The sequence below is a fragment of the Hermetia illucens genome, chromosome 3 (assembly GCF_905115235.1).
Source record: "Hermetia illucens chromosome 3, iHerIll2.2.curated.20191125, whole genome shotgun sequence".
Taxonomy (NCBI): Eukaryota; Metazoa; Arthropoda; class Insecta; order Diptera; family Stratiomyidae; genus Hermetia; species Hermetia illucens.
The window spans coordinates 145,855,563-145,881,517 of NC_051851.1; the positions used below are offsets into that span (position 1 = coordinate 145,855,563).

Genomic DNA, 25,955 nt, shown 5'->3' on the forward strand with positions numbered 1-25,955 from the left:
CAAGATTGCTAATCCTTGTTTAAAAAACCTTGCCGCACTATACTTCCAACTTAGTCTGAAATAAGCTGCAACTCCATTGAAATCCGCTTAGACAATTTTCTAAAAGGAGATTTGTCAAATTTGTAGACAATGAAAAAAGGGGGACTTGCTAGCATTTTCATTTTGATTTTGCGGAAATAAATACACAATTTCTACTAAATACAAGGCTCTCTCCCCTCAAACAGCACCCAGCCATGGTATGCTAACCTGTAGTAGGTTACCGCACCACGCTAAGATAACCTGTAGTAGCGCCCTCTCGAGTACCACCTTGTCGTGAAGATGGAGCCTGTAGTAGTTTACTACTACATTAGCGGTGTCCAAAACACATGAAGATGGAAGAAATGAATTGTAATTTTCCAAGCGGTAAGGAATCACAGACTTCGAATCCACCAAACAGGTTGTGACCGAGGCAGCAATTTTGGAGGCCTCACCAGATATGCTCTCCACTTCAGTTGAAAGCCTGCTACCTGATTAGCTGATTATGACGCGGTTAACTAGAAAGGACAGTACAGCAACTACCTTAATGAGGGAAACTGGAAACCTAACTGGGGCCAACCTGCTAGTGGCACTTTTGCAGAATTCTTCCAGAAAACGGGAAAAGAAGGCTCGGCAGAAGGAAACTTCAGCCATAAAGGAGAGGGAACTGCTGGAAAAATTTTGCCTATAAACAACTTCTCCTTCAGTTCTACCATGAAAAGCGGAAGAAACCGAAGCTGGGAATATGGATGCAACTGGTCTAATGCATGCAACCTGGATACCGTGAACCTGGGAAGACACCCAGACGACTACAGCGCAGGCACTATGGAAAAAGGCGAATATTCTCGAAAAGAAGGACACGTACATTGCTGTAGGGGTGCAGTAATATTCAGAGAGATCGCATGCAAGAAAGCGGAACTTTCAGCGGATGGTGAGATCTTCACTACACAGCATACATGTTTTCGCATACAGATTAGTCAAATTAACCTGTAGTATGCCAAAGTCTCCTCCTATCTCCTGGCAACAAGGCTGGCGAAGTTGCAGGAGTGCTCCTATATCTTTCTATTTAAAGACCGATTTTAAAAACTATTGAATCAGTAAAAGTGACTAGGATCTTCTTTGACGGGAGATTCTCAAGACCGAGAGCTTGTGTTCTGATGTCAACATTGTTAGAAGTAACCATGCTATTCCGAGGAACAATACAATATCAGGTTAACAACAAGGTTAACAATAAAATATCAAGAGATCTGGTAGTGTATGCAGAATCAAGTGACTTGACTGCTGAGACACTAGCAAATGCAATCGTAGAGCAGAGAAACTGGATGATTTTATCACTTCAGCTGGTCTGATAATCGCGAACGTAGGAAGCGCCCTTACGTTCGTGAAGCCAAGAAGGAGTGAAGTAGTTGACCTAACAGTCTGGAATGGAAAGTGCCATCATAAACGAACCATACAGAAACTACCACCATGACGTATGGGTCACAGATTCGGCTGGTGGAGCCGCAATATGGCGACAAGCAATAATGTAATATGGCTCAGTGACTTGTTTGGACAAAAATAGGGGATATATTTGTATACAGATGTCACGAAATCTGAAACTGTAGTTTAAAGAGTTTAATAAAGAAAGAGGTACAAGAAAAGCAGTCAATGTAAGAAGGTCCATCCCTAGAAAATTGACGTTACTCCGCAATGCTAAATTCTATCTGAGCTCTCTTGGTGACAGGTCCCGCGACAAGCCGACCAAGAAAACACATTCAATGTCATCAAAAACCAAAAATGATCCCGTTGAGTAAAAAGCCCCGGAACAATGCTAGGGCGTTCACTTCAGTCGACGCGCCAGGACGAGCCCCGGTCCAGTCGAGAAATGGGCAAGGGTTCATGATACATGGACGGGATAAGGACGTAAGTAAATTAGCGAACAAACCACTACAAGCTAAATATTGGTACCCTCACTGGAAAGACTGAGGAACTGGCGCGTTGATGCTTGCACTCTACAGAAAAGTCAACGGTGTAGCGACAAAAAACGCAAACGCGGTCAAAATGGCTGGAGACTTGTCTATATTGGTAGTGCACGCACGCAATATGGTATTGGCACGGCCATTATCAGCTGATCACACTATTCACTTCTTCACCGCATACACACCACAAATATGTTGGTCTACCTGCAACTTCTCGACACGAAGACCTGTAAAGTGCCTGCTGACGACTATATCGTCATTACGCGCCATCTTAATGGCCATGTGGGTGGAAAAGCAGACGGCAACAGGAACCTTGGGAAAAAGCATTTGTAGCATGCAATGAGGGTAGCGAGTATATAGTCGATTTTGCGGACACTTGACAAGACTTTGTAGTTTGTCTCTTCTTCCTACATTTTATAGTGGGGACAATGAAACTCAAATTGACTATATTTTTATAAGACCCCGACACTCATCGTCACTGACTTCAAAACCGCTCCCTATGATATCATCGCAGCTCAACATCGACCGTTGATTGGTGAATTGCGAATCAAGCCACCGATAAAACAACGTGAGGAATGAACTGGCCGGCCGCGAACTAAATGGTGGCAATTTTGTAGGAAAAGAGAGGAAATAACCTCACTTACACAATTTCCGGCCATTGCATAATCTACACAGCAACTAAAGAGGTTTCTCTGAACTCTAGTTACTTGTGCTACAACTGCCGAGTCGATACTCAGTTGCACTTTGCAACCCCTTGACCCCCAAGTCGGCTGCCCTTCTGCTCCTTGGACAGAATATTGTTGGAGACGTTATGAATTTGAAGAGGGTTGGTAAGCAAGCAATCGGTCTTGTATCTGCGGGGTCCTGCACCGTGTCCTTCTCAGGAATAACATAGGTTATCCCCGCAGGGAGGAAGAGTGGAAATTCCTCCGGCCAACAAATGACTTAATTTATGCTGTGTGCCAACCGACTGTGTACGCTGGTAAATTTCTTATACCAGATATTCTGCACCTAATCCAGACCTGAGCCCCTCCAGTTCTTCGAACTGTTCATGGCTCCTTCCTCTTCGGTAACATCCGCAAAATTCATGGGTTCTATGCAAAGGATCTATTTCCAAGAATTATATACACGCTCTTTGGAATTTGTGCCGAACCTCAGCGGAAACCACAGCTTGACAGGGGAGAAGAGTGCTTTGGCGAGTACTGAAACTGTTGCCTGCGATGCGGCGTGGTGTTGTTGATGCCGCCGCTTCTGCCCCCATCGATTCTTGGTCACCAGTTTCCGCGATGACCTCAAGTCGAACACACTCCTTGATGATGGTCGGGATTGTGTCGCTGCGAGTTATAAAGCTGTACTGCTGTGCGATTCGCTGCAGAGTCCCGTGCGCGATTTGGGCGAAACGCGGGAAGATATTGCACCCGCCCCCGTCATTATTTCGTAGTAGGAACGGATGATGAATTGGTTCATTTCTTCAGTCTACTTCATCTGCTGCCTACGCGAACCTGTTGAAGTGGTGGTGATCACAAATTGTGGCGCAACAGCTGCAGCAGACAGAGCAATGCTCCTGGTCGTCCACAGACGTCGAACTGCCCCACGGCTAGCGGTTTCGACGCCGTGCTGTCCATTACGAGAGACCAACCCAGTCACCAAGTCACACGACTCCCGCCAGTTTTCCGTACCGGACCTCAAATTTCTCCTTCCTCCTATAGCTTGTGATGTGTGACGATAGCTTCCTCAGTGAGTAATCTGCAAGACTGTAAAGTTCCTGCACTTTCGCCACCTACCGCCTGCGACGCCGCGGTGACGTACAGCCATTCAGACTGAAGCTATTCATCCCTCCTCCTTTCTGAATCAGGGTTGGGACCAGCTACGGCGGAGCTATTATTATTATTATGGAGTGAACGCCTTTCCTTAAGTCCCAATATGCCTACCTCAAAGGCAAATCCTAACAAACCGCTCCCCACTAGGTAATCGGTACGGTTAAACAGTCACTACTGTACAAGCAATGTCATCCTGGATATGGAGGAAGTAAGTACTAACGCCGTCAAGGAAACCTTAACTAGTATTTCATTAAAGGTCTGTCTTACACATTAGATATTATCCATGCTAAGTGAACTAGGATAATTCCTAATCTGGGAGGTAGCCACTTAGCCAGAGCTGTGAGTAGAGGTACGCCCCCGGGTGTCGCCATCTCTCTGGTGCTCAGGTTGATAATAATGAACGAAATTCTATGAATATTGGACAGGAGGTGAAGATGGTGACGTACGATAACTACTAAGTGATATAATTGTCAGGAATGTTTCCCTCCATTATGAATCACATCATGGAAGAAACGTTGGGAAATTTGTGCCTGTGGGCGGACTTGGAATAAATCCAACCAAAAAGGAAACAATGCTATTCACCACCAAGCCAAGGGTACCCGAATCCCACCTCCCGCGATAAATGAACAAAGATTATTTCCTCCAATGTAAAGTATTTTGGTGTAATCCTGTATCCCGAAGCTAAATTGGAGATTCAATATAGAACTGAGAATTCTTTGCCTGCAAGAGGACCTTTTTTAGGAAATGAGATATCCGCCCGAGGATGGTCCTCTAGATGTATACAGTCGTGGTACATCGCATTTTAGCGTACGCTTCTATTGTGTGGTGGCAGACGCTGAGTAAAAAGTACAAGAAGACGAAGCATAATAGGATTCCAGAAACTACGTGTGCAAATGCTACCGGCACTCCGCAGTCCTGCTCGGCGGATGCTCTCAATGTTCTCTTAGACCAGCTCTTCCTAGACTTGCGCATCAAATACGCTGTAATGTGCAGTGTTATTAGACCACATAAGTCCGGATATTGAACAACGAAACCCTACGTCTATAGTAACATCCAAGAGGAAATGCCTTGGAAATACTGAGCGTTCTCCACAAACTACGCCACACGCAAGCCGAACTTCACGGGAAACTTCGCTGTGGACTTTCTAACCAGGGCAAAATGGAAGACCGGATTCGGCAGTGTATTCCAAGCGGGAGTACTGGCGATAGTTGAAGCATGATCATGGCTGGGGCATGATCTGGCCCAAGCGTAAGATAGCCATTCTGGCCGAGAGCCAAACGGTGATTAAGACTTTATACTCAACGGCGAAATCCTCCAGACGGGAGGAGCAGTTTAGAAACGCGCTGAATAGTCTGGGTGGTCCCGGTTATACTATTAAACTCGACATATTCTACGATTCGCATTTCCGATGCTGCAGCTTACAACAACGCTCAATGTGCTGATACCTATTTACTTTTGAGAGTTAGCTAAAAATTGATAATGAAAAGTGCGTCTGTATCTACGGCGTCACTTTTTCACTCATAGGATTTAAGACTTCTAGGTTGTAAATCTCAAATAAATCGCCTTCTGCGGAAAGGGGGCTGGATGAGAGAATATGTTTGAAGAATAGTATATTCAACTACAATGATAGTTATTCTGAGACACGTCTAAACGTTCTTTGGCTATTTAAATGATAGTGACTATCCGCCCCGAGCTCCATTTCAGATGAGATTTCGACCATTTTGACACGTTTACATTCAAGTCTCGTTTAGCAGTAGATATAGCGATTCTAGCAGCTACTCAATCTTAAATTATTAATATTGCCTTTATGAGAATCATGGGTCATTCAATAACCGCCAACGTTCATTTAGCATAGCAAAAGCATTAACATACCCTCCACGGACCCATTTTCATTAGTTATTTGACTGCGTTCTGAACATATCTTTTCACTTCATGATTAAATCAAATTTTTTATATCCAAAACAAAGTGCGGATCCAATCATGACATCATACTTGAAAAATTGGTAGGAGCAGTCTATGAATTGAACATAGACTGGAAATTCCCATCGTAAAATACAATTCAAACAAATCATATCACGGACCAGGCATTAACATACAAATAGAAATAAATAAGTGAATATGCTCACCTGTAAAATCCCCAAAAACTTTTGCCACCTAATTCATATCAATTCATAAGAGACCGCGAGATTTCGTACCTGACTCATAACAAATTCCACGCAAGTCGGTTACCTATGGATTGATCTCAACTGCTGTAACTAACGCTTTCTTACAACAACAATGTCACGGATTCCTACGATACTGGTAACAACATTACATAAATACGCATGTATGAATGAATGCATATTATGTGCGGATGATGTATGTTTTGCGCAAAGGTACCGGCAGTACGCCCTTTTGGCATCACCCGGAAATATTAAGTAGAAAGTGGTAGAAAAATAGATGGAATAATAGAAGAATTCTCTCGGGTTTCATCTTAAAGAGTCTAATTCACAACAATTTAGTACGGAGTTTGAATAAGAGCCCAAGGGCCAACTGACATAGTGAAAATCGACAATCAATGGAAAATTCCAGTTCACACAACCAGTAACACCTTAAGTATTAGATAGCTCTTGGATACCTGTTGAAAGTCCGCTATCAATTATCAAGACTCTATCCATCTTCGAGCTGAATCACACCGTAATTACCGTTGATTTTCTCCCTTATAACTACAAGTACTTCGTGTTCCAGACGTGGATTTAGTTGACGATCGGCAGCTACAATTGAAGGTGACTGACTGACACCTTTAACCACCTGTGTAAATTAATATTTTACGGTCATGCGCCCACAAAGTCTTCAGTAACATTTTCCATTAACACATTGTATTATAGTTATACAAGTATCTTTTCACACGAAATAGATTTTCCGTAAGCTGATCACAGTGGTAAATCAGTGAATTGGTAGGGCTAGCAAAAGAGGCCGGAAACTTGCGAAAATTAGTTAGGCTTAAGAATTTCTTGCTAAATATCTGAGGTTTCCCAGTTCTAGTGGAACAATGTTGCTTCATTAATTGCTTAGAATGTGTATGACCTTTAGAAGCCTTAGCCTGTTAATAGCGTAGGTTGGTTGACTAAGTAGGTTAGCGTTAATTATCAAACAATAATGGATATTACCAAAGAGTTTCAAACGAGTGTTCCATATGATTGGATTTAGGATGTTACGTGAATTTAAGTGCACTTGATCAACCTGATTACAGCTAATGATATAATAAAAGATTTATCACCTTGCTAAGCCAACACCTTGGAAATTACGCATTGTTTCAAGTATTGTGCGAAATTTTCGCATCAGCCTTAATGGCCCATATTGTGTGTTTTTAAGAATAATGAATTGCTACTGCTTATTAAGAAATGCACGCTCAAAGACTTTCTTTAGCCTTTACGTTTTTCTCAACAAGGGCATTTATTATTACATATATCACCAGCCATCCTTTGATACGAGTACATTGTCGAAAGTAACTAGGATCGGAAAAAAGATATTTCATCTGATTCTTCGAAAATCAAACTTTTCCTGGGCTACAAGAAAACGACCTGACTAGAGGGGGTGGAAAGGGGGAAACTCCTTCTGAACCCGGACTTTTTGGGTTAGAAATTTCTATAGAAAAGGTCATATTAGGGGGCCCTGAAATTTTTATCCCAGACTCGTGTAACTCTCGCCCGGGCACGCATAATTTTCACCCCAGGATTTTCTATCTACGGCCTTGGCAAGGAGCGGTTGAAATCGAAAAAATAGAGATTTGTCTTGGAAACAAATTAGAAAAGAGGGCTGAAAGTGAATTAAATTGAAATCACTTAGTTTAGCAATGGAAATTGTGGAAAAACTGTTCAGTCAAGAATTCCCGATTCTCCCCTTAAATTAATGAAATTAATGAATTAGTAGGGAAAGAGGAACTACGTCCGCAGTGTCCAATGAAGGGAGCAACAGGGTCGAAAAACATCCGACTAGACACCGGGATGCGTACGGTCAAACAAAGGCTCCTCGGTAAATTAGATCAGTGGTTGGAAGCATGACGAGATTATTTTCTTCATAATAATTCTGCAAGGAACTCATGCTCGCTTATTTTTACAGCAAGGAGCAGGCGAGTTCCTTGCATGCGCCTGTCTTTAAGGCAAACTGTAGACAGACTCCACTTAACTTGAAGGATCGATCTTTCAATCCTCTGAGTGGGGTGAAGTCAGACCAAGAGCGGATCGATGAAGGGAAATCGAAGGCAATGCCCGGTAAACACGTGAATTGTTTTTGGCAGCCATTTGTTGACTTACATTTGTCGAACAGATGGCTGTGTTTACTAAGGCGGAGGGATTCATGTGTGCCATTGAGGACGGCGTGGTCGCCACCCGAGCTTATAAAAAAACTCATTATGAAACACTGTTATGGCACCCGTGCAATATACAAACAGGCATATTGTATCTAAATCCCTCACGGCTTCCCTTGATCTCCTGGGACACTCATACAGTGCATGCAGAAATATACCACTCATCATACGTGCTCGTTGTTGCTGGAGTTCTCGACGAACTCTGCTATTAACCTCCCACCAGCCACCATCACCAGCGCCCCTTTATAATTCAAGTATTATAGGTAGAATCGTCCGAGCCTAAATGCTTGGCACTTAGTGCTAGCATTAGGTAAAATCCTTGATGCTCATCCTGCCGAGACAAAGAGGGAAATCTGATTTCCGACAGAATGGGTATATTACAGCGATGGGTTGATTACTTTGATGAGTTATTGAACAACCAGAACATCGGCGAGTTGGAGGTCCCGCCAACTGAAGACGACGGACAAATACTGCCACCACCAAGTTTAGGAGAAACAGTCCGTGCAATTCATCCGCTAAAAAATCATAAGTCGCCAGGAGCCGATGGAATTACAGCCGAATTGGTTAAATATGGAGCCGACCAGTTACACCAAGTAGTTCATCAACTTGTGCTCAAGGTATGGGACAGCGAATCAATGCCTGACGATTGGCAACGAGGCATTATCTGTCTCATACATAAAAAGGGAGATATCACACAGTGCAGCAATTATAGAGGTATCACGTTGCTGAGTACCATCTATAAGATATTCTCCACTATCTTGCTAGGACGGATAGCCCCCTACATCCAGAACATCATTGGCCCATAGCAAAGAGGCTTCACTCCAGGCAAATCAGCAACAGATCAGATTTTCTCTCTGGGGCAAGCGATGGAAAAACTGTTGGAATATGGACAACAGTTGCACCATCTGTTCATCGTCTTTACAGCCGCCTATGATAGCATAGCCAGGGTAAAACTGTACACGGCCATGAGAGAATTCGGTATCCCGACGAAATTAATAAGACTGACTAGGCTGACCCTGACCAATGTGCGAGGGCAGATAAAAGCAGCAGGATCACTCTCAAGACCATTCGACATCAACAACGGTCTACGACAAGGGGATGCCCTATCATGTGTCCTCTTTAACCTGGCCCTCGAGAAAGTGATCCGTGATGCTGAGGTGAATGCAAGAGGTACGATCCTCTTCAAGTCCATCCAACTACTGGCCTATGCTGACGATATCGAAATCATGGGAAAAGCCACCCGAGACGTACAAACTGCCTTCATCCAGATTGAGCAGGCGGTAATCGGCGCGAGATCTTGGGATGCACATCAATGAAGGCAAGACAAAATATATGGTGGCAACGTCATCACCGAAGACGAATCAACCAACAACATCAAACCGCACTGGTCAAACACAAACACGAAGAAGAATAAGGATAGGAGAATACAACTTTGAGACCGTTGACAATTTCTCCTATCTAGGGTCGAAAATCACAACCGATAACAACTACGATGATGAAATCCGCGCACGGTTGTTGTCAGCCAACAGAGCCTATTTCAGCTTACAAAAACTGTTCCGCTCGAAACGTCTCACCATAGGGTCAAAGCTCTTACTGTACAAGACTATGATCTTGCCAGTCCTCATGTATTCCTCGGAAACTTGGGTTCTTAGCAAGAAAAGTTGCGAACTCTTGGTCACGTTCGAGAAAAGAATCCTCCGAAGAATTGTTGGCCCCCTACATGAGGATGGACGATTCCGTAGCCGGCACAATGACGAAATCTATGAGCGCTACCATGATCGTCAGGTTATGGATAAAATCCGGCTCAATAGGTTACGATGGGCGGGTCACTTAATCCGTATGGATGAGGATGATCCCACCCGGAAAGTCTATAAAGGCATCTATGGTAGAAAAAGAAGACGAGGCAGACCCTGCCTAAGATGGAGCGATGGCGTAGGTCAGGACGCCAGACAGCTTTTAGGGATATCGAATTGGTGGACCTCGGCGCAAAACCGGGATGTCTGGTGTTCCTTATTAAGGCAGGCCTAGACCGGATACCGGTTGTTGCGCCGTTGATGATGATGATGATTAGGTAAAATCTGCCGAGATAATTACTAAGCCATTCGGATATAAGATTGTTTTCTTACCCAACTTCTAATTGGGCATGGAGCTTTTATTCTTACCTGCACAAGGTTGGAAAAGCACAATTCAACGGAATGGTGGACGACGCCTATCACACCTTTTGTGGAAGGTGGGATGCGATTCGTCGGCCCAGCTGCAATGTCCAGCCTTATGCACTGCGATGCCTTAGCAATTCCGGTACCACCGTTGGTTGCCTTCGGAATACTTCATACTTTCTGCTATCTATATATGCAAATGATTATGTTTTGACAGTGATGAGCTTTTATAAGAGTTCCGGTTAAACACTTGATAGTAATATGTGTCCTTTAGAAAGGTGTCAGTTCCACCGCAAAACACTAATTGCCGAATGGACGAAAGTTTCTCTACAAGAATCCATTCCCCTTCCCCACATCAGAATTAAACATCGGCTTGACAGAGGAGGAAGTGGAGGCCTCTATAATGGCCACAACTTCCATTCACAATATAAACAAACTTTTGCCATTTGACTGTTTGTTACTAGCAAACTAGCTTTCGTGAAGATGTACTTAGCCTCCTTCTGCACATACGGAGCCGAACTTCTAAATCCGCGACTATCTAAAATATTGAGCCAATGGAAGGTGCTCGTTCAAAGATATGGGGAACATAGTCAGTGTTTAGTCCATTCTAAGTTACAATATATGAATTAATTTGACACTGGCAAGTAATCCTTTTTGAGATTAGAGATATGAAAAATTGTTATGAGTTCTTCAAGCAAAAGAAGATGCAATGAAAAACAAACGCAGAAAATTTGTAACTTATCCGAAATGGACTTAGCTTAGATACAAGAAAATCTTCTGAAAGCTTATATCCTACCCGAGATCAGTTAGGTAATTTAAGGTTACCTCAAACATGTTTAAAGAGACTTATGAATGATATTCAAATTGCAGCTGGAGCTCTTCGTACACTAGTACCTGAAGTTCAGCTTGGCAACTTGGGATCAATATACTTCCCACGCTTACATCACCAGGTATTCTGTAAACTTCAACTCTATTTAAGATAAAAACAACCATCATCATCATCAACGGCGCAACTACCGGTATCCAGTCTAGGCCTGCCTTAATAAGGAACTCCAGACATCCCGGTTTTGCATGGAGGTCCACCAATTCGATATCCCTAAAAGCTGTCTGGCGTCCTGACCTACGCCATCGCTTCATCTTAGGCAGGGTCTGCCTCGTCTTCTTTTCCTACCATAGATATTGCCCTTATAGACTTTCCGGGCTGGATCATCCTCATCCATACAAATTAAGTGGCCTGCCCACGGTAAACTATTGAGCCGGATTTTATCCAAAACCTGACGGTCATGGTATCGCTCATAGATTTCGTCGTTATGTAGACTACGGAATAAAAGCAACCAACAATAATAAATTCCCCCAAAAATGCAGTAACAAACGTTTGCTATCTCCTGAGGTCAGCTACCACCAGAATTGAAAAGAAATGGTTTATATCATTCTCACTATCTACATATTTTCACCGGATGCTATTGCAGCCCCAGCTCAAACAAACAAATATGCATATCACTGCATGCTCGTATCATATATATATGTACAGATGGACATATGTTAACTAGTCAACGAATCAAATTTTTCGCCTATAAATGCATTCCAATGATCGTTATTTTATTATGCAATCGCAATTTCTCAATATTTGAGGCATGTTCTTTCTGCATTTTTGCAATCTGCAGTCGAGATATTAATGTGTGTATCTTATTAACAGGTTTTTTCTCAATCAGTAGCAGTCGTTAAAATTCTGAACCTTGATCTGAAATCTTTTGGACCACATGCTGCAATTAAAAACATGGTATAATGTACATATACATATATCGGTGGATTGTGGACGAGTTGCACTTGCAGCATTGTATGCATAGAAAAGTTCTTATGGAATGATATGTACCTGCCCCGGTTGGCGGTTTACTGGCAATCACTTTCAGATATCGAGAATGCGATTACAATAGGAATTTACTCTTTATTATTATTATTCTGTTAAGGGAAAGTCGCACCGGACATTGTCCCAGGACGTGTATCGAGATTTCGTCCTCCTCCTCACATAACCTGCAGGCAGTGTCCGTAGATATCCCTAGCTTCCCTAAGTGATAGTTCAGCCAACCTTACTCTTTAGAATTATAGTTTCTGATACGCATTAATTTAATTCCAAAAAATCCGAAAAGTTTTCGGACTAACTTCGCATACATTTCGCAACGCCCCACTCAATGGTATCCGGGGTCATCTGCCTCCACTATTCAACGCCTTCGAAAGAAAATCAACCTTAGTCTGAACAGAGGTAAGAAGGATTTGAAGAATGCAACCAAAAAAGAGATCAAGTAGACGTTTTGGTGACCACTGATTCATACTATTAACAGCTTTGACACCTTTAAGATAAACAAAAACACTGCATAGATATGAATATTGGTTAAGATAACCGGTGCTAATGCACGGATATTCAATATTCACACAGACTGAGGACATTGGGTATTATTGCTATTCTCTATCCTTTCCAGTGCACACAATAAGATTCACATCATCCTTTGGATACTCAATAAGTCTCCTGCGACTATTTCAGTGTATGAAAAAGATATGTACGCCCTTTAATAAACTTTTAATGTTCAGCGACGGTTAGAAGTGCTAGAATATTCGTTGGTCACTCACCACCCACGATACGATTTATACCAGACAAGTTTTGAATTAGGCTTGACCAATATGCAATGATTCACCTTATCTTACGTGAAAAATATGAGTAATGATACGAAGGCCTATTCTAATACCCCCCTCCTTCCGCGACTTATGGTTACGGGGGTTAGATATGTGGCTCTCATAAAGCGCAGCCTCTGTCAACCCCCATAAGATAACTTGCAGCTCGGGATAACTCACTGTATTCCATAGAAACCTCATTGACATCTGCTCGTATCAGTGAGTAAGCTTGATCTGACGGTGTTATTAGAAGCTATGACACGGGGGACCTCCTAGCCCGTATACACGTGGGAATCATATGAGTACCAATAGAAATGGCAACGAGCAAGCAGAATATCGTCATCATCATCAACGGCGCGACAACCGGTATCCGGTCTAGGCCTGTTTTAATAAGTAACTCCAGACATCCCGGTTTTGCACCGAGGTCCACCAGTTCGATATCCCTAAAAGCTGTCTGGCGTCCTGGCCTACACCATCGTTACATCTCAGGCAGGGTCTACCTCGTCTTCTTTTTCTAGTTTTTCTATTTTATTTACGACCTGGCGGCCATGGTATCGCTCATAGATTTAGAATATCATACTTCACGTAAACTGGTGCATTAGGTAGAGACACAAAATTGGTAACCATTCTTAGGGTTATCAGAGAAATTGGGAAGTCAGGCAGCGGAGTGAAGGTCAACTGGTATACTACGCGATAGGAAATAGCCCAGAAATTTAGATACATAGTCTACTCTATTGCTAGATTGAAAGAGAGCGAAACTGTCGAAAAATGCTGGAGATAGTATACCAAGGATCCACATGATGGGAGTTTAAATTGGCAAAGATCAACCAATGGAGACAGAAGAGCTCCCAACTCGCCCAAAATAATAGTCTCCAACCATGGCTGGGGAGAGTTTTCAGAAGCAAAATGAAGGAAAAGGGTAAACTATTGGAGTGGACGAATGATCTCTGGAGGCAATTAAAAGGAACAACTGACCCATCCCATACAGATTCGGTAATATGCCGGCTCACATACACAACGAGAAATCAAAAAAGATTACATCGAAGGTCATATCGGGTGGAAAATCTACAGAGATTCGCGAAGGGAGGCCGAAAAGGCAGGAGCGAGTAAAGGGGTGAACTTGCTCTCTATTATGAAGTAGAGGCTAGTTGATCTAGATATTGGTCTAGAACGTTAACATTGAAGAGGAGCTCCAATCATTAATTGAGTCAATGGTCGGCACTAAAATAGGCAGGTAAACCTCTACCATGCAAAGATTGCATCTGCACTAACTACACAGACAATTTCCTAGAATGAAATTAGAATAATATTGGTTCAAAAACTCACCGTGTTCCCCTAGTAGATTCGTGGTCTACAGGAAAAAAGTATGCAAATAATTTGAAACTCCTCTTGAAAAAACTTCGAGCCTATACATTCTTAAATCCAATTTAAAATATAAATGTCTATAAAAGTTCCTCATTGGAAGTTTTGTGGCTCTTAGAAACCCACTTAAAAACGAAGGGAAACGTCGAGAGGCAATTCTGGCATCAAGCTACATTCGAACAGACAACACCTAGATCTCATCGGAACAAGCCGTCAAACTGAGGAGCTTCTATAAGAGGAACCTCTACCACTTCTCCCAGGTTGCAATAGGAATGCACACAACGAGATATGGGAAGCAGCCCCTTGAATTTATCTTCTTGAATTTATCTTTAGCAAAATACCATGTGACTACTATCCGGCAAAAAGGTTTTAGACGTAGCGAATACTGTAATGAACAGGCAAATGAGGAACTGAAAAATTTTCGGACGAACCCTTCATGTACGACCGCAGAATAACAATATTCGACGTTGGAAGCAACTCGGAAATGGATGAAATAATAAAGAACGCCAAGTGAGCAAATTGGAATTCCTATGTAAGGCAATAACATGGCCCATCTATAGGTAGGCGGTGATATAAAAAACACGCTGAAACTAGAGACAGTGATGGACGACCTCAACAGTCACCGTTGACGCGTGTCAGACCAAAGATTCACTTAAGATAGTCACATCATTAAAGGACATAGCCTGGTGGAACTGGAATTTAGCCAGAATAAGGACAGAGGTTTCGAAACTTTTCAACGGAGCAAGAGAAAACCCGGGGGTTGGCCAAGGTACAAAAATGCACTGAAGATGTACGGCAGTGTGATCAAAGATGCAAAGTGAAATAACTTCAGGAAATTTTGCGAAGGAAATGGAAAAACCATAGGAGCAAACAGATTATGCAAGCTTGTAGTCAAGGAAACAGTAATTTATTCTGCCTGCCTAACAAAGAAAGATGGGGCCCTTACCGAGAATGAGAAGGACAGGCTAAACCTACTTCCCAAGACTAATTTCCCTAGATTCTACACAAGAATAGACTACAGTAACATTTTGTTTGACATCCCAATAACAAACAGAGGAAAAAGAACTGGAAAATACAATATATAATTCGTATAACTCGCGATCGTAAGTGCTGTAATTCCGTTAAGAAAAATTCAGCTGCTTGGAAATGAAGCTCAATGGCTGTTAGATTTGGTTGGTATTCGTCCCAGACAAGTAAGTATTAAGGATCGGTTGATGGTGGCTGGCTTTGGGCAAGAAGCGATCGTAGAAGTTCAACATTGCAAGAGTCTTCTGATCTTCTAAACTGTTTTAGGAAGTGAGAAGCTCGAAATCGCTTGCACTTTGATCAGGCAGCTTTCATTTGATAGCTCAAATGACTATACTCGATGAAGAAAAAATAGTATACCCCCTTAAACTCAACGTGGAACTATGTTCTCACTGGAGGCAATGAGATTCACGGGTCTCACATTTCTACCAAGTTTCGTATCAACAGAAGTAACCGTTTCTGAGATTGAGCTATGACAGACAGACTGACTGATGGACAAACAGACAGAGAGTCAGTAAACCGATTTTAATAAAGCTTTACATAAAACCTTAAAAGGAGCTGAGAAGAAGTAAATTCTTCACATATACATATACATTTATTCGGCAAAAGAAGTTTTTACGTCCCAACTTTGCATGTAGGGGAAAGCCCCTCTTTAAACTCCACATACATTTATGTCACTCACTGTACCATATGCGTGGAATTTCATACTTTCCATATATTCATTAAACCTAACCTAACCTTAAAAACGAAACTAAAGTGGAAGTTTCGCAGCACAGAGTGAGTCCATCTTTGAAAGGTGTGCACCACAGCGCACAGTCCAAAAATTATCGTAGTTAACTCGAAGATTCCGAAAGGTAAACATATTGTTTCCAGAACTTCTTCGGGAACTCGAGGGATTTGATGGTATGTCTTGACTAAGTCCAAGGTCGAGAAAACGCAGCAGTTTGCAATAGAGTGCGCAAAATTATGGATGAGTGGAATGGGGTATCGGTTTGGAATCATCCAAACGTATGTAATCGCCATAAGGTCTCCATTCGCCATTGGGTTGCAGGAACATGTGAAGTAGCGAAGACCAACAGCTGCAGGAAGGTCTGTAATTAGGAAGTTCTTTGAAACCTGTCGGGCCAAAGGCGAACTACCGAGTTGATAATTGGCGCACCTTTGAAAAGATCGGAGAATTAGTAGTCTTGATGTGATACTCAACATTATGGTTAATGGTCTCAGAGAGACTACTACTACCAAGCGTAGGTGGTGATGTTGTGTTATTTATGAAGAAGAACGTAAATACATGGGTCGAAAATGATAGAAAGAGTGTTAGGGGTGAAGATTAATTTCTTCCTGATGACCTAAGGGAAGTGGGGTAAATGAGGGTGACATAGGAAATCGCGCCTAAGATGGGAATCCTGATGTCCGTGATAATAAAACGCCAAGTAAAAAGTTCGTCGAAGTCCTACACTCGTATCGACCTGCCTGTAATCATAATTGCCAATTCATGAGGAATTGGCGCTAGTTTTAATGATTGCAGTGTTACCTTTTTGTAACCTCTGTCAGTAAGCGATTAAATTTGACTGTCTCACGTACTGACGGACGCCTTATCAGCTGCTCCTTTAGCCTGTTGTAGGAGGAGTCCTCGAGTACGTCGGACACAAGCTCGGTTGTGTCCTCATCTAGCCCGACAAGCGCGTGATTGGACCATGTCGCCTCCATTGTCATGCCGGCTAAAGCGAGCTGGCGGAGCAAAGCTGCCGGGTCTCCCAAAACGATGGCATCCGTACTGCCACAGCAGATACTAAGAAACCTGCTTGCATTCTATCCATGGATATGCTGAGAGGAAGCGAAATAATCCGCAAATAAAAATGGCATGCAAACGAAATGAAACTGGGGTGAAAAGCGAAAAGAGAGAGTGCTTGGTTTTTCAGGTGGTTCCTGTGCTGTTGCTTCTTGCCTTTCATAGTGCATTTTTCTTGTGTCCCGGTGGCAAGCAAGTCCTCTGCTGACAAATTCCATGGTGTTAAATTCGAAGGCGATTTTTCCATTTCAAAAGGAAGGCACAACGAGCGAAATAAAAGAAGTCGTCCACGCTGATGGCCCAGAAAGTAACGATGCAGAATCAGACGGAAAGGAGAAATCCGCCACACGATACTTTTTAAACTGTCCGGGCTTTATAATTGGTCCAATGCGATGTCTTTTTTTTAAGAAATGATAAAGATGATTCTGGAAACCCGCTCGAGTAATTGAAGTTCAAATCTAAATTTCATGAATTAGAACCCAAATCCCAATCCCTCCGTCAACCACTTTTCGATAAACGTCAAAAAATTGGTCCAGGCGACTTACCAATCTGCGAATTTTTCTCTTCCGCAAAATTTCAAAGTCCTCTGGATGTACACATTCAATACACGATATATTTATGTTCCTTCTTCTGATAGAAATGAAAAGCAAAGTTAAAAGAACATTTTTTTTAAACATTTCCATCATCAGCGGCTGAATGATGAATTTGTTGATAATTGATGTTTTTGTATATAAATGATAATCATGCGTTGAATTGAGGATGTTTTTCCCCTAGCCCTCTCCCGGAAAGTATCAGTACTCCCAGGTACATAGGGTTCCCCCATTATGCTTAAGCGGCAGGGATCGATTAGGCTGGGATGGGCCGCAGCAGTACCAATATGTCATCGGGCCCTCAACAAAGAGGAAAGGAAGACGGAGACCACTCGACCCGTAGGTGCAAGAGTCAACACGGGGCTAATTCTTCCTCGTCGATCTCACTGCTCGTTAGTTTTTTAATGGTCTTGTCCCATCCCTTTTTCGACCGTTAGGCAGTGTTCATCTCCCTTGGAAAACAAATTGTCGTTGGTATGATCCCATTTCCAGACTTCGCGTCACTACTAGAGCAGTTTACCCCGGGTGGGTTTAGTTGGTTCGCTATTTAGTCAAGGCACGTGACAAAATCTCTGTGTCCTAAAAAGGAGATTATATTTGTGATCCGGCCTTCATTTCGCCGAACTGCTAGTATTCGGATTAGCTCCAGCACGTGACGTCCGGCTCAAAATATTATCTCGCAAACCTGTCAGGGGAGTTTTGCTGGTTGACAGCCTCGGTGATCGTGTTGGTGCCAAGATGAACTTTCATCGTAACGATTTCCTCGACTTTCTTTCTCTTCACTTTCAGACTTTGTAACTTCGAAAAATAATTTTTTCTATCAAAAATTATTTTTAGCCGAGACTTTTCATTTGATACCCCACATGACTATATTTGGTGGGAAAAAATTGTACACCCCCCCCCCTTTTTTTTTTATAGGGACTCCCTCCCTTAAACTCAATGTAGAACTGCATGCGTGGGCCTTCACAGTCCCACCTTCCCAGGAAATTTCGTGTCAATCGGTGCAACCATTTCTGAGAAAAATGCATATGACAAACAAACAAAGAAGTGGACAGACCGACAAACAAACAGACAATGAACCTATTATATTTTAATAAGGTTTTGTTTTACGAAAAGTCTTAAAATCGATTTATGCAAATCGTCACATGGGAAAACCCTTTAAGACGCAGTGCAATTTCCTTTGAAACTTATCTTTATTACCCTTTCCAATTATTTTATTAATAAGAACAATCAACAAGAAATCATCATGCAAGAATCAACAATAAATTAAAGTATTTTCCACATCTTTAATTCCTATATGATATGCATATATTGGGTTGGGTGTATATACGAGTATATTTCTTGTAATTATCATTTCCAATTGAGATAGACGACCAGTGGTGCGTTGATGATAACATTGAAATATTTATATCACAATATAAACAAGAAAATGGTTTTTCGGATAGCGAATTGACCAACTACCAAAACAAGAATTGCTGATGTCATGTTTAGCTAGTTGAACACACACAAGGGTAACAATTTTAAGAGATGCCAATCACCACATGATGCACACTTGTAAGATAACTCGAAACACATGGCATACATACTATATATGCCTTTAATTTTCGATGGTGAAAATAGAGATGCTGATCATATCTGACTTTCTTGTTTAGAGCGTTTTTGCCACTCAAGCGTTCGATCCAAAAGGCAGGTCTCATACGATCAAAATATCTGCAGCTGATACAATTACTGCCGTGACGTAAAACTTTTTCGCATGCATTAACTTTTGAGCGACTGTCAGCCACTTTTTCAAGTTGTGACTAACAAGGAATACTAGATTTCTATTTCCGAACTAGGCAGCAAAAAAAGTGTTCGCTTGGCACAATAGAACCCCTTTCGGCACTGAACACCAACCGCCAATACTAGTCTTCTACCAAGATTTATCTCTAAAAATGTAACATTTGCTCTATACTTACCATTAAGATCAAGGTAAGCCAATGAAGCTGGAACTCCACCTTTCCATCGAGGCAAAGTAACGAACAGCCTTGATCGATAGACTTCTAAGCCGAGTGGTATCACGTTGGCCGCTATGAATTCCTTGCTGTCGATGGCTTGCTGCCGCTGTTCTTCGCTTGGGTAGTTGAAATCTATCTGCTTCCATTCATAAGCAACGCGCAAGTTATCGTTACATTCTACTTTCGTGAATAATATTGGAAAAATTAGGAATAGTAAAAACAGGCCATTGGCTGCCAGTCCGCGCTCTTTCGAAACCATGGCCACGTTTAAACGTTTTTGAATTTTAATCTGAAGCTCGGTATGTATGGGTATTAACACCTTCGTTTTAGTAATTTCATGAACTCAATTCCGTTTTGTCTTATCTTAAGCAGCGTTTATTTCCGCGTATAGTTGTGCGGTTACCTTAACAAAAAGAAAAAAAAATATAAAATTTCGGAATGCCTTTTTGAAAATTTATAGCACTACCGCGACCACTATTAGTATTCAAGACTCGTACGAACGAACGCGAAGTATCCACTTGTAGGCCCCAAATCAAATTTCTTATTTACTCAACAATTAGTAATTTTTCGGTTGATGGCTGGAATTTGATTAGCGAACTATTATGGCTCTGGCCGTTAACGAAATGGGCACTTTTTCAAGTCCGGCAAGACGGTTGTCGTAATTATGGGATCGATAGCAATCGAATGAATCGTGAACACTCGCAATTAAAAGTACATAACGTTCCAAGTGAAGCGGTCAAGGTTGAGAGCCCTTAGTCCCTTCTACGAAAAGGCCAACCTGAAAATAATTCGATAATCATGCCATCATTCCATCAACAAATTACTTGACCTACAGCAGCTAACAAATAAATTTCCATGAATTTCCCTGCTTCGCTTTTTATCTTTTCTGTTCAAATGACTGCGGACTAATGATGACAATCACAAGATTTATGTTTTTTATTTTTTTCAAAAAAGGTCATACTTATTTGCATTTTCCAATCCAATCTAGTGAGAACATTTTCAATGGATATACGTTTTGATAAAGGAACTATAAAAGATACGGAAATGACGACATTGAACGACAGCAAAATCAAATATCTATTAATCAGCGAAATCAGCTCTTCGCTATCAAAATGGCCTAATTACCACACCAAATGTATATACTATATGTTGCCTTATGCTGGCTTGACGGCGCGATAGTTGAGCCAGTTGAATGATAACCTCTCAATCTCCTTATGCTGAATCGAATCCCAGCTCGTCATGGATATTGGCATTCGTCTTTGTGCTGTCACTTGCACAGCACAATTCATAGGTGTGACAGTAATCGCCCTGAAGCACAATCTGATTGAAAATCAAACAGGTAAGAAATGATAACAACACAGAAGAGACATTCTTTAGGTGCCCTATTCTCCACAAAAGGGTGAACAGGAGACACATATAATGCGTTTAATGCTATGTTAATTAGTCATCTGAGCACGTAAACTATGTTCTGACCTGAAGGGAGAGGGAAGGAAAAGCGGTGATTCGTCCAGAATCCGAGCTAGAAACTAACAAAATTAAATATTTAGTTTGTTAATGTAGAAGATGCCCTATTCACCCACGGTCCGTATCTTTTTTTTACGCTCCTGGTCATGTATGGATAATTATTGCTCCGTTGGCAAGGAATGTGACATCACTTCAAGGAGGCAAGGAAATTGCACATAATAGCCACATTACTACTATCACCAGAGGTACCTGCTCAATAATAGGGAAATAAAATCTCCGATGCTTTAGCAAAAGAGAGGTCAATCTCCCCTATTTCGGAACCGGAACTAGCAGCTGGAGTATCAGTAGCATTGGCTAAGTCTGTCTTGAAACACTGGGAACAAGCTTCCCACAATGACAGGTGGCAGAACCTAAATGTTCCTCGACACACCAAACTTTTCCCGCCGAAACCGAACATGCACACCGCAAAGTTCATCTTGTCGAAAAGCAGGAGGACTAATAATTCACTAGATGATACGTGTCCCTCCTGTAATAAGAAAGCAGAATCCACGGGGCATTTCCTATGTGAATGCCCCGCCTATGAGCGTATCAGGATCAGATCTTTGATGCCGATGTTCTCCAGTTGCGACAGGTAGCATTAGATCCACTACCGGAAATCCTGCGATACGTTAACGAATCCGGAATATTCCGCTTAATTGAAGTGGCGAGTACAATGGGCCACTACGGCCTGAGTGCTCGGAAGCTGTAGCTTCTCCCCCAACACACACACACACACACACACTATCACCAGAACTAAGATATGATGGTATTAACTGTGGCGACAAATAAAATTAATTCGTCTTCAAATTTTCAAGATTCACTCATGGCTTACATTCTCAGATCACTTCCGACTTGAACCCTACAGGAATCATTGCAACGATGTATGGATCACGGATTAGACTGATGGAATCGAAACATTTGCTTTGGACCGCTACACCATACGTGATTGCAAGTGACAACATTGTAGTTGACTATAGTATGTATTCACTACCAAAACAATAAAGAAGACAAATAGCACACAAGGGGACCCCGTATCGCACACAAATTGGTCCACCAGGCACCTCTCGGAAGATGACTCCACTCAGCCAGAAGGGAGAAGTTTGAAAGTCAACGAGTGGAGCTAACATTCACATACTGCGAAGACCCCAACCAACTAAGGCCCTTGATCAGAATACAGATGTCAGTAAGGAGATAGGCCTTAGTGACGCAGGTCAGGAACTGAAAAAGGCAATTAACAAGGCTTAAGTTACCTAAGCGTTCAACAGTGGAATTAAGGAACAGAGGTGCAGCGGAAATCAGGGCATAAGAGAGAAATGCTCACAAGAAACCCAAATCCGAATCCAAGAGGGATGATATTTTAGGTAGGTAGATTTGAAGGTAGGTATGCTAATCCATTCGACTGCCTATACCGCCAGAATAATTTTCTGTGCAAATACTCCTGAGAAGCAAGGCATCATCGACGACCTTGTCGTTATGCAGATGTGCAAAGGATAGAGTACGGAACTCATGTTCACCGTCCCTATATTATCACGCTGGGACGATATGTGGTGCGAATGACATACCAAGGCCGCACATGTTAATAATATACCTTCAAAAAAACGCCGCGTTAGAGATGGTGAATCTTCTAGACCTCTTAATTGCTTAGAATACAGACCTTCACAGAAGGTTGTGGATAGTCTTCAGAAGCAAGGTAGACGGCAAAGGCCAACTCCGATGATCGATCTGTGGAGGCAATTAAACGCCATAACTACCTTATCAGCGACAGGTTTGTAATATGCACAGGAAGAGACTTCGGAGGACACATCAGGTAAAAAGCTTGCCAAGATCCCCGAAGAAATCGCGGAGGCCAGTCGAAAGTCGAAAGGTCAGGATCAAGCAGGGAAATAAACCTACTGTCAACTGAGCTGGAGAAGCTCGACGACCTAGATCTGAATCTTCTAGAGTTCAAGGTCCATGCCATGTCCAAGTATGATACTACGTCATGGGAGAAGAACTCCAAGCATTAATGAAGCCCATAGCCAACACTGAGATAGCCCAGCAGAATAGCGACAGATTCACGGTCTGCAAGGAGAAAGAATGCAGGTAATTTGGGATTTTTGTTACCAAAAACCTTACATCATTCTCAAATCCAATTTAAAGTATATATGCATGTCTTTCAGAATTCCTGACTGAATACCTCATGGCTGTCTAAGTTTCATTGGAAGCTGGGAAAATAACTCAGCAGGTAATCGTGGTATCGAGCCAAACAGAATTAGTTGTTAAACTGGGGAAATTCTGGTAAAGGAAGGCACTACCAGTTCTCCTCCGAGTCGATTGCAACGACTACCATGAGACAGCGTAACTAACCGAAGAGTTGTGTTCCTTCTTGAATTTATAGTTAGCAATGGGCTGGAAATATAAAATGTAGGGAACAAGTCAATTTTCGCGACTAGAACCAAGCAAGAGATACTAGACATAACTGTAGGGATTACTCTGATAAACGGGCTGGTCATCACACATCACCACAGAATAATCAGACTCGACATTAAGAGCAACTCTGAAGTAGAAGGAATAGTAAGAAAGCATAGGAAAACAAGGCTCCTTTACAGAAGGAGCGAACTAAAGCTGAATATAGTGGTGAAAGATGTCAATGGATTGCCATTGATGCATATAAGGCCAGTTATCCGGCTAAGACAGTCAGTTTATCAAAAAATTTGGCCTATGGTACAGAAAGTTAGCCACAATAAGAGGGGGGAGAGAGAAAAAAGCCGGGGCTGGCCGAGGTGCAAAAACGCACTGACGATGAATAGTAACGCAATAAGGGGAGCAAAACGAAGCGGCTTCAAAGAATTCTTTGGAGACATTGAACAAACCAACAGAGCTATAGCAAAAGATAGGACAATATGCTCTGTCTGTGTGAAAAAGAAAGATGGAGCATTTATCAAGAATGAGAAGGACATGGTACGTATGCTTCTTAGAACTCAGTTTCCTCCCCAAGGTTGTCCACAAGGCGGGGACTATCACCAGTGAATTGTGGTAGTTGACGATCCCCTAAGAGATATAAAAAACACTAAACACAGATTCAAGGTTACGCTGATGATATTATTTTAATATGTTGGGGCAAATATGAGGATACTCTATGTGATATAATCCAAACTGGGCTAAGAACCACTAGTACCCTGTGCGCCACCATAGTACCATTCACTAGGAGCGCAAGTTTAATCATCTGAAGGTCATTAAATTACATATCATGGAGGTTAAACGAGAAACAGAGGTCAATTATTTGGAAATTACACTAGACTAAAAACTGCTCTGAAAGACACATGTTAAAAACATATATCGGAAAGCAGTAAAAGCTCTGATAACTTGCAGATAAATAGCAAGGGAAAAATGGGGATGCACCCGATATACACTGCAATAGTAAGACCAATGATTACCTATGGGGCGGTAATCTGGGCAGAAAGAATGGAACTCAGTACAATAGCCAGGGAGTTACATAAACTCCAAAGAATGGCTTATGTGTGCATCACCGGGGCAACCGCATCGCTGGAGGTCCTTCTGGGATTGACACCTCTCCATCGATGCATACACCATAGATGCAGAAAAGATGGGCAATCTTCATAATATCCGGGGGTATCAGCGAGGCGGTGCGTTATCTAATTCGAGGGAGGGTTGATATTCTTTCTAGGCGATATCCCGAGTTAATGATACCAAGGGATAACAAGAAGGTTTCATTTCACTAAGAAATTTGAAACACGTTGGAGAAAGAGCGCAAACTGGAGAAGCGTGGCAGTGACTTATGGCCTAAATTAATAACCGATTACCGGATACATGACAGGTCCCACACAGCAGGGTGTGCGATCCCCAAGGTCATTAATCCAACGACAACCCACTACACTTATATAGATCAAAATGCTTCCTGTAGAATCGATTTATCGCTACGACACTAAAAATGAAAAGGAACGGAATGGAACAGTCCCAGGAAGCTCATGAAGGGATACGAAACCAAGCGCTCGAAAGATCGCTAAAATCTCACCAAGAAGAGCTTCAGGAGCAGGAATACTAGTCGTTGCTTGCTAAATAATCACTTGGAGGAAGAGCAGATTCGTTGAGGAGAGTGAGGAAGTCTCCATACATGTTCTGGCACAGTATCCAGCACTTGTACAAAATATGTCAAGGCGTAATTAAGGGGTATATGAATACGTAATCACAGTATGCATGTATGGACGCCTCCCTTAAATCTAACGTAAAAGGATGTAACTCGCTGTATGCGTGAGCGTCCACAGTTCCCAACTTTGCACCAAATTTGGAGCCAATGGCTATAACCTTCTCTGAGAAGAAGGGGGAAACAGACAGACAGACCGACAGGGGCACACCTATTGCTGTATAAATATGTGTTCATGCACTTTTCTTTTCTGACTGTGCATGGACTAGTGTTTGTTCATCTTTGATGTGTGGATCAAAATGGCAATGGAAAGGACACCCAGAAAATAAAACCAACATGGGCGAATTCAGAAGGAGTAAAGTTATGGTGCAGGGGCTCGGAACCCCAGTACCGGCGGCTTTTGGGAGTGAGCAAGCGGGCGATATCCGTCGATATCCCTCAACCGCAGTGCCCCGATGGTGGACAACTTGGCCACCGTGGCATCTAATACTAAAGTATTTTGGATTTGGAGAAGGAGGTGTTCAAACGAAGCACAACTCTGCCAGGAACACCAATTGCAAAGGCAAAGAATGATGGGGCTAAA

General features: G+C 42.3%; 1 protein-coding gene across 6 annotated transcripts in view; it reads right to left on the bottom strand.

The window, feature by feature from the left end:
• LOC119651383 (protein yellow) overlaps nucleotides 1–25,955 on the bottom strand; it is a 38,805-nt gene that overhangs the window by 9,863 nt on the left and 2,987 nt on the right. For 5 of the 6 annotated variants that reach the window (XM_038054959.1, XM_038054957.1, XM_038054958.1 and 2 more), the window contains exon 2: nucleotides 19,687–20,128. In XM_038054959.1, coding sequence (XP_037910887.1) covers nucleotides 19,687–19,984 — 298 coding nt within the window. In that variant the 5' untranslated portion in view covers nucleotides 19,985–20,128. Of the gene's footprint in view, nucleotides 1–19,686; nucleotides 20,129–20,226; nucleotides 20,504–25,955 lie in introns of those variants that run through there. The other variant, XM_038054961.1, reaches the window with a different exon arrangement.